This window comes from Pterocles gutturalis, unplaced genomic scaffold (genome assembly GCF_000699245.1).
Source record: "Pterocles gutturalis isolate BGI_N339 unplaced genomic scaffold, ASM69924v1 scaffold11814, whole genome shotgun sequence".
In the NCBI taxonomy this organism is placed as follows: domain Eukaryota; kingdom Metazoa; phylum Chordata; class Aves; order Pterocliformes; family Pteroclidae; genus Pterocles; species Pterocles gutturalis.
Window position 1 is genome coordinate 1,755 of NW_010128298.1, and position 8,958 is coordinate 10,712.

The following is an 8,958-nucleotide window of genomic DNA, read 5'->3' on the forward strand; positions in this document are numbered from 1 at the left end:
TTTCCAGGACGAGATGGAGGGCGGCTGATGGGCTGTAGCAAAGCCGATCTGCTTCGCGCCCAGAGCGCAGCTCAGCGGGGATGCACGGCTGCACACCCTGCGCAAAGCAGGCCCAAGGATGGGGCAGGATGAGTGCAGCCCTCCGGGATTGGGGTACGGTGCTGATGGAACTGGAGTCGGCTGAAAGCCGCACAGAAGAGTGGACCCCAACCAGCCAGGCTGCTGCAGGCAGCTTGCTCTGAGCATCCTCCAGCCAAGCTTGCACTCGTACAGCGGAGAAAATGCAGCGTTGGGGGGCAAACCCACAGCTCCTGCCTGCAACCGTCCCCCCTGGGCAGAAGAAAGCCTTTCTCCAAACACGCTCAGCAAGAAGGCTCTGAACATGTTTCCCTTCGCAAGCTCCCCTGTGGAGCTAATGTGGGGTCTGTCCAACTCCACAAACCTCAGAAGGCTCCGGTACAATCCTGACGCTGCAGGAGATCTGTGCCCTGCCCTTGGGACCTTGCTTGCTCAGGATTCAGAGAGATCTTCAGGCAAACCTGCTCCTGCACTGAACTGCAGTGTTCGCAGCTTTTAATGCTCATGCAGAACAATTAGGGAAGCTGTCTGGAAGAACGAGCGCTGCAATTAAAGGCACGCGTTTCCAAATGCAGCTATAAACTTGCTTGCAAAAAAGCTCCTCTCACTAAAAAAAGAAGTTAGCTTCTTGTGGCTTAAACTATTTTTACTTCATCCTCATTCCAAATTTAATCATGTATCCGTTCACTTTGAACAGGATAAAATGCCCAATTTCCTAGATGAAGGCTAATTAGATAAGAGGGATTTTTTAACAGTGGCATGTTAGACTAGTCAATTTGAGACCCGAACACACTGAGAGGTAGGCACTAACTAACCAAGGACGTGTTTTAGCAGGTAATACTGCGCATTTCAGCCTCACACATCAACCATTTCCCCAGCTCCACGCGCTACCTGGCCTGAGGCCGAAGCTCCGTCAGCAGCTCTGGCTGCCCAGTCGCGTGCTGGTGGCTTGGCAGGCTCCTGGGTTGGGAGTGAAAAGTCAGAAACTCAGGGACAAAATGAAACCAAAAGAACTCTTTGTGTGGGCAGCTCCGCCTGTGCAACCTTCAGAGGAAATGTAAAGGGCAAGTTAATGTGCTGGAACAGCATCTCACCCCACTCACACTGAGAAGCGCCTGCTTTCTGCAGCCAGAACGCGGCTAATTTGGAGCTCGTTCTCCGCTAGCTGCCACTGCGGTCGGGATTTGCTCTGCGCTCCAGCTGTGAACAAAGCCAGGAAGAGGGAAAGGGGACTTGCAGAGTTCAAAGTCACCTTCTTAGCTTGGGCATTGTGTGCAATATCTATTTATCTCCCACCACACCTCATCAAGCCCCCTCCAGCCTCAGAGCCGTCTTGCAGCCACTTCACAATCCATTTCCCCCTAAAACCTCCTGCAACAGCAGCCAGGATTCCTCAGGTGGCCAAAGGTAAAAAAAAAAAGTTAGAAAAACACACCAAACCGTCTACCCGCCGCAGGCAGACACCTACAGTTCACATGAAATAGCAACTTTTATTTTCTCAAATAAAATAATCCTTCCATTTCTGCTTGGTTTGCGAGGGGTGGGGAGGAACACAGAGAGGGAAGGAGCCCTGCTCAGATGGGTTTGGGATCAGACCCGTCCTCACAGTTAACAATCCACGTCAGACCAAAGTCTTTTTTTCAATGAAAGAAAATAAAAGCTATTGGCAGCTCTTGATCCCAGAAGGAAAGAGCTGTTCTCTATCAGGCACTCTGAATTGTTTAGCGTCAGTACTCAATGAAAAAGCATGATTAGAAAAGTTCCAGATTTCAGATGAAAAAATATCCAGACAAGCAACAATGTTGAACAGGGCTGGGGTAAAACCCATGGCGTGGGATGGTACTGTGAGCTCCAAGAGCTGTTACTGGAATTCAGGGGCACGACTGAGGAAGAAGTAGATCCCCAGCAATCCCCTTGGGTACTAACAGGCAGGAGAAGAGCAAAGCAGCAAACTCCCAAGACAGCTCCTGGACGAGCGATATGTCAGAAGTGAATCCTCGCTGCAGCCTACGGCTCTTTGGTCGTACCCTGCTGCGGTTTGGTCAGGCTAATCATCGTTAACAAGGTTTAATTTCTCATCTCTCGGTACCGGTTGGACCAGGATGCCCTACAAACCCTACTGCGGAGCGAAGGAGAGGCACAGAATGCCACGTTTTAGTGTTAATTGAGGTGGGACCGTTAAAAACTCACCAGGGGTTGTCTCAGATGCCAAGACTGAAGCCTCCAAAGGTGAAAGCTGCAGAGACAACGTGTCCAACGAGCAGGGGAGGGAGAACTTTGTTTCTGTTTCAGATCAATGCTTAAATTAAGTGACTGGATAAGCAGCAAAGCATCAGCAATGTTCTCTCAGTCCTGGCTTCCCTGGCCCAAAGCATGGGGCCGGATTTGTTCACACAAACCCATAAACCTCCCACCAGTGAAGCAAGCCACAGGTAGGTTAACGCACGGACCCAGATGCAAACCCTACCAGGGGCAGGACGTGCTGGCTGCGGGAACTGTGTCCTAGAAGGATTGGCTCCTTAAGAAACATTACTTTGCCTGAAACCCTTCAAGATGGAAACCCATCTTCCCCATCCCCACCTGCAAGCACAGCAGCCTCACTTTCTGCCTTTCTCCAAGAGAAGGAGCTTCACAGAAGCTTTCTTGGCTGTGGAACATGTCTCTCCTTTTCTTTTTTTTTTTCCCTTTTTTTTTTTTCCTTTTTTTTTTTTTTGTGTGTGTTTTGTTTTGCATTTATGCGGTCAGTTCCAATTCTAGTGATTAAAGACAAGGCCAGGCACCAGCAGAGGGGGTTACTTCTTCACAATCTGAATGACATCTTCATGCTCCATCATATGGGTTAAGCCCACTCTTTGAGGGCTGTATTTTGTGCTTGTCCCCTTCAAAGCAAAAAGGGGAGAAGGGTTAGAAGATGACCAGAGACCCCCGAGGAGAGGGATTTAATTTGCTGTTAAACACTCACCCACACCAAGGCATATTTGAACTGGCTGGCTAGCGATCTGTGAATTCGATGGCACTGCAAGACAGAGACAGCACGTGAGGCAGGGCGACGACACGACTTTGCAAACAACTTGTTCAATATCCAGGAACTAGAAGCAACTCAGGTCGATGTCAGAAATTACACCAGTGACTTTAGGAGCCAGTTAACAGCACTTGAAAGAACGCAGAGCAGGCACACAGGAATCACCAGTGTGCATAAAGCCCTGTTTCACTGCTTCCAAATGTTTTTTCACTGGACTGCATTACGGAATTTTTTTTAACCTTTCATAGCAGCCAGGACAGAAAGCTGAGACAGATGGAATCAGTAAAGGTAACAAAAGGAGAAACCCAACTGACATATCCCGAGCTTTATGAAGCACAAATCATAGCAGGCTCCAGGAGGAACCTGCCTTCTATCGACAAGGAAACATAAAAGATGCAGAGAAATTACCACATGCTCCACAGAGGCCCCTTTCCGCAGAATAATGGCATCTGTAAAGTCTGGTCTCTCTGTGGAGAAGCAAGAGAGGGAGAAAAAGCATTGGTTTTCCATCCAATGTGTTGTAACATGCTGACGCCATCTCACATTGCCTTGTGCAAAACTCCCAAATCCCTCCTCCTGGTACACTTGCCAGCTCCCAGCCAGAACAGGTACCAGTGCTGCAGACACTCCAGTACCCACCAGTCCGGTTACCCACGTCACACAGTCAACAGCTTCCTCGCAATCCACCTGCTCCAACTCCATTCCAAATACTCAACTTAGGACAAACAAACCCACCCAAGTGAAAACACACCTGCTCAAATAAAACCAAACTACTCCAGGTTTTCTGTGAGATCCCCAAGATCTCATAGGTTAACAAGCTCATAGAAATTTCCTTAATCTTCTAATTTTCACCCAAGTTCAGAGTCACAGCTGTTCACAACTAAACAGGAACAAGTTAGAGATGTGCCTTCATCACTGGGAGAAGCTGCAAGAGAACTACAAAGCAAAAGGAGGATCAAAGGCACTCCTGAGCCTCGGGAGCCTGACATGGAAATTACCAAACCTCTCACAGTAGGAAGAGGAGACCTCTTCTGGGTAGCGATGGGCTGAGCAGCTCATCACAGAGAGTGCGTAATAAAGAAGAAAGCTGTGAACTTGCAAACTTCATTTCCCCATATCATCATGCAAAATCTTATGAAAATTCAGCTCTTCCAGTGCAGAGAGAATAGGAGGGCTGGGGTGGGATATGCACATGGCTGGATCAGATGGAACAGAAAACACTTCCCAAGAGCTGAGAGCTGCTTAAGGAAAACAGAACTGCAGCACTTCCAAGATACTAGAGATCACCAACAGCCAGGGATCCAAGCCCCACTGGCAGCCTGTCTGCCTTTGACGAGCAGCAGCCCTTTGGGCCTTTCAAAACTTCCGTTCAGATAATGGTCACTTACGTCCTCGTTTCTTTGTGTAGATGCAGGTGAGTGCCAGGTATTCCCAGAGCTTCTCCAGCAAGTAGTCCAGGTTCAGTTTCATGCCACAGCTGCAAGACACCACAAATATCTCCGTGTTTACTGCTGTTGTGATTTAGAGATCCAGAAGAACAAGGTGAAACATCTTATTAAAGTGCTAGGGAATAAGGGGAAGTCTTTAATGTCAGAGACCAGTAAAGGAAAAACACAAGGTGCAGTAAATAGGGCTTTCAGAAGGACAAGCAGCTTTGAAGCGGCAATGCCCCAGTCAGATATATCGGCACTTAAGGAAACAAGCTAGACTGGCTCACTCTGGCCTTCAGACAGCGTGGAGAAGCCGAGCAGCCTGCCTCTCCAGGGGAAGGAAGACTAGAAAAAGCTGCACAGCGGCTCTGCTTCTCACCCCAGCAGCTGCAGGCAGCCCTGGGAGAAGCCACTTCTTGGGAGAAGCTGGAGAAAGGGGATGAAATGAACCTCCACAGCACCTGGGCCAGCACAGCAGACAGCATGACAGGCTCCTACCTGATCACAACACTGTGGGGTCTCCGAGCAAGGCGATCCACTTCTTCCATAGATATCTGGTCAATCTTGTTATAAACCTAGGTCAAAGGAAAAACAACACAGCCTTTAGGAAATCAGTTCAGCAACACTACAAAGAAATAAGATGGGTAAACGTTGGTACAACAAAGTAGTCTGAGCCTCTGAAACCAGCTCAGATCCTGTCAGCCAGAGGACAGGCCAAGGCTTGTAGTAAAATAAACTGTTGAAATTCGGAAGTCTAAATATACGTTTGGGCTTTTTAAAGTTCTCCCTTTGGGATGACTTGTGACACGTTCTCCAGTGTCTTGGATTTCACTATAGACCAGTCGCTACCACAGCCGTTAAGTGACCTCTGGCCCGAGGGACCAGTGGTGCAAACCCAAGGGCAGAGCTTGCAGCTCAGGAACCGAAGGCTTCGCCCCACGGGAGCAAAGCCCGTGCCAGGAGGACAGGCAGCTCGCGCTGCTCCGAGGCAGCCAGCCACAAGAGGGCACAGGGAACACGCAGCTGCACAAGGCTTATAAAAGCTCCCTGTTGAGCTGCGCTTTCCACCTCTCAGACCCCAGATCGTGACTGCTTTAGGAACCAGGAAGACCTGGTGTTTCCTTCAGCAAAGAACAGAGATGTTTGGTGCTGCAGAAGGCAGGTCGTTTCTGAGATACTCACGTAGAGGCACGGCATGTAGACTCTGTTGCCTACAATCACGTCAATGAACTCATCAGGGGAACAATCCTCTCTGAAGAGGACCTCAGCATTGAAGATTTCTGAAGGGAACACTGTCAAGGCCCAAATCCCAACACATCTACACACCGCTGTCAGCCAACAGGCTGAGCTTGCTCGTCAAATTCTGTTCTCAACCCAGCAAGACACAGCAAGGCAGTCCCACGGCAGGCACCACGACTCAAGAGCTGCTGCTTTGAGGCTCGAGGGTCTCCCTCCCCTCTTCAGGAAGGATACTATATTCATGGAGGATGAGCTGCACCAACTTCTCGGAGCACTGAGTCAACGTGACAGTTGAGTTGAAGGAGATACCTCCTCCCTTCTTCGGCTCCAGGGAGGCAATAAAGCAACTTAAAGAACAGTCTGCAAAACCCACAGCCCCGCCAGTCTGTCCGACACAAGGGGCAGCACACAGCTACCTCGGCCTTGAGCAGGCAGCCAGACACGTGCCGTGCTTGCAGCAGCCCAGGAAACCTCACCTTGAAGTAGATATTTGGTTTGCTTTTGTTCAGCCGGATTCCTACAGATTCCAGTTCTTTCTCCAGCAGCGCCCTGCAGGGACACTGCACGTTAGTACCTGTGAGATTGGGACAGTCAGGTGACACCCAAAACCCTTCTTTCTGACTATCACACTGACACAGCCTGGCCACAAGCTTTCACTGCAACCTAAAAACCACAGCTAACACAGGACAGTCTGTGGGAGAAATCCAGGTTGACATCCCCGCCTCTGAACAGCCATCCTCTGGGAATGATCCTTCAGCCGAGAAGCGCAGCCTGAGATCTGCAGAGAGCTCTGTAAATGCTGCTCCCAGTTAGCTAGCATGCTTCTAATGGCGTACAGCCTCCATCTCGCACTCAATCGCTTAATTACTACCCCCCCAACAGCACAGGACACAACACTTCAGGGAGCTGGCATGTTTCCTGGACACATGGGAACCCCTGTATCTCCCTCACAGCTCCACGTGCCCAGCGGCACACGCTCACCTCTGTACCTCACCCTTTGTGGCATCCAGCATCATAATCACGACGTCTGCTGTCCTGGCCACAGCGATCACCTGCCGACCTCTGCCCTTCCCTGGGAAGAGAGGAGACAGATGGACATCAGGGAGAGAAACCACCCATGAGTTCTGCAGCAGACAGGGATTCCTGCCCTGTGCAGCTGCTTGGAAGCAAGGAAAAAGATCCTACAGTGCTTTACGGGCTGTAGTCAGCTGCTGTGAGACCTTGTTAATCAGGCCATGACCCTCAAAAAAAAGACCTCTAGGAGATTTTCCAGAGTTTCCTAAGGCATCTTGTGACAAGACCAGCCAATCTGGGCAATGACGAAGCAGAGGGACAAGCCAACACCTCTTCCCAGAATCAGGAGTCACAGGAGGACTGGCAGGAACCCAGGAAATTAGTCAAAAGAGGTTACTGTTTAGCTGTAATTCCCTCCGCCTCTCCAGCATCTTTCTTTAGATTTCCTCTGTACCAGAAAACAGATGAGCAAGATAACACTCACACAAGAAGGTGAGAAGTGACTGGCTTGCTTTGGCTCCCACCTCCAGAAAAGCATCTTTCTGCTACATATAGAACCTTACATGGGCTCAGGGAGAGGAATCGTGCCTCACATAAGATCAAGGACTCTAAAATCTGGAAAGCCAAGGTGGGAACTATTGGCCCAGGAACCCTGCTAATGTTTGAGACACCCAGGCACACTACTGAGGGCAGAGCCTTACTTTACACGAACACAGAGATCAGCCAACCTTGTGCCGCTCCTTCGATGATTCCAGGCAGATCCAGCAGCTGGATGTTGGCTCCTTTGTACTGAAAAGGAAACAGAAGGACAGAAAGTTGCAAGCCTTGTGCAGGGCACCTGAGTGGCCTCGAAAGCCCCAAACACGCACTGGGGTGCAAAGCCTGCAGGAAGTGGAACTGAATGAACCCGACAGAGCAGGAGAACTCTGCACAGAGCTGATGGCTGTTCTGTTGAGGGAACCTCCAGAGCGTTTCTCATGAAGCTGCATCCAACACATACTGTTGGTCACGTCCTGACCTCCTAAAGCATCACACGATTGAAGTTTGACAAAGCTCCAGGAAAACAGCACCGTACAAGAGTCCTGTTATCCCCAGTTGATGAAATGGAAAGAAAAAAAAAACCAAAAAAACCCTAACTTTTCTTAGTTTAACGAGAGAGCACTGTAACAAGTAAGTGCCACCATCTCCTACCAAGATGGATCAGAACTATTCAGACATGTTGCAGGTCTTACAGCACCAGGAAATAACGGGAGACTTTCATCCACGGGATCTGCAGGGACATTAGCTTTCGAGCTGTTGTTACAGTGAAGTCCTCAGCAACGGCTTTAGAGACTGACTGCAGCTCATGGCAGCATTTGGATGCGATACAATATTTGTATTTGTTTTAATGCCAATACAGTTATTTTAATTATTTAACTCCGCTTTCAATTCTGACTCAAATTTTCTCATTACTCTTTGACACTTTCCAGTTTGATGCCCTTTATCATTTGCTTTACTGATGGATGCTTAGGCCACCACTAATAAAACTCCTCAAGGACAGGAATAGTTGTATTTTTCTTCCAAATTGATCACAGGACAGATTGCCTCTTTTAAAGCTTCATTAAAAACAAATCTGTCAAGGTTCCCAGCCATCTGGTCAATGGTGCCAATAGCGGTTATAAAAAATGCAGCTGAGAATTGGGGTATTGCTCTGGTCAGTGGAACGGCAGCACATGAAACCCCGGTCAGGCAGTCCATCCTGAGGAGCTGGGCAGCCTTGGGAAGTGCTAAATCAGCACTGCAGGTTGCAGAAAACACGATACTGCAAGCGCTCAAGACTTGCTAAAGTTTAAAGTAGAAATCAGCAGAGACTGAGGGACAGCACAAGTGTAACCGGTGTGAACAGACACATTTACGCGTCTGGGTTTCTCATCATTACCATGGTGAAGGGAGAAGAATCCCACTTACTTCTATGACTCCTGGGATACACGTCAGGGTGGTGAACTCGTAAGACGCAGCTTCACTGGCAGTTGAGGTCATTAAACTCAGAAACGTGGACTGAAATGCAAGAGATCAGCATCACTAGAGACAAGCAAATCAAAGTGGCGGTAAACGTGCAGCAAAACGAGCAACACCAAAGCGTTCCTCAGCTCTTAAAGGTCGTGTTGTGGCTGTTCCAGGCAAAGGGACTGATGC

General features: G+C 49.1%; 1 protein-coding gene across 1 annotated transcript; it reads right to left on the reverse strand.

Moving 5' to 3' along the window:
• Positions 1-2,794: 2,794 nt before the first annotated feature.
• On the reverse strand, positions 2,795-8,820 carry DRG2 (developmentally regulated GTP binding protein 2; the record flags this gene model as incomplete). Its single annotated transcript, XM_010079576.1, has 11 exons — positions 2,795-2,957; positions 3,041-3,094; positions 3,509-3,567; positions 4,489-4,577; positions 5,029-5,105; positions 5,713-5,810; positions 6,004-6,094; positions 6,246-6,318; positions 6,751-6,841; positions 7,512-7,572; positions 8,731-8,820. Coding segments are annotated over 11 exons (870 nt in total), but the record flags the coding sequence as incomplete, so codon positions are not given.
• Between the last annotated feature and the right edge of the window lie 138 nt (positions 8,821-8,958).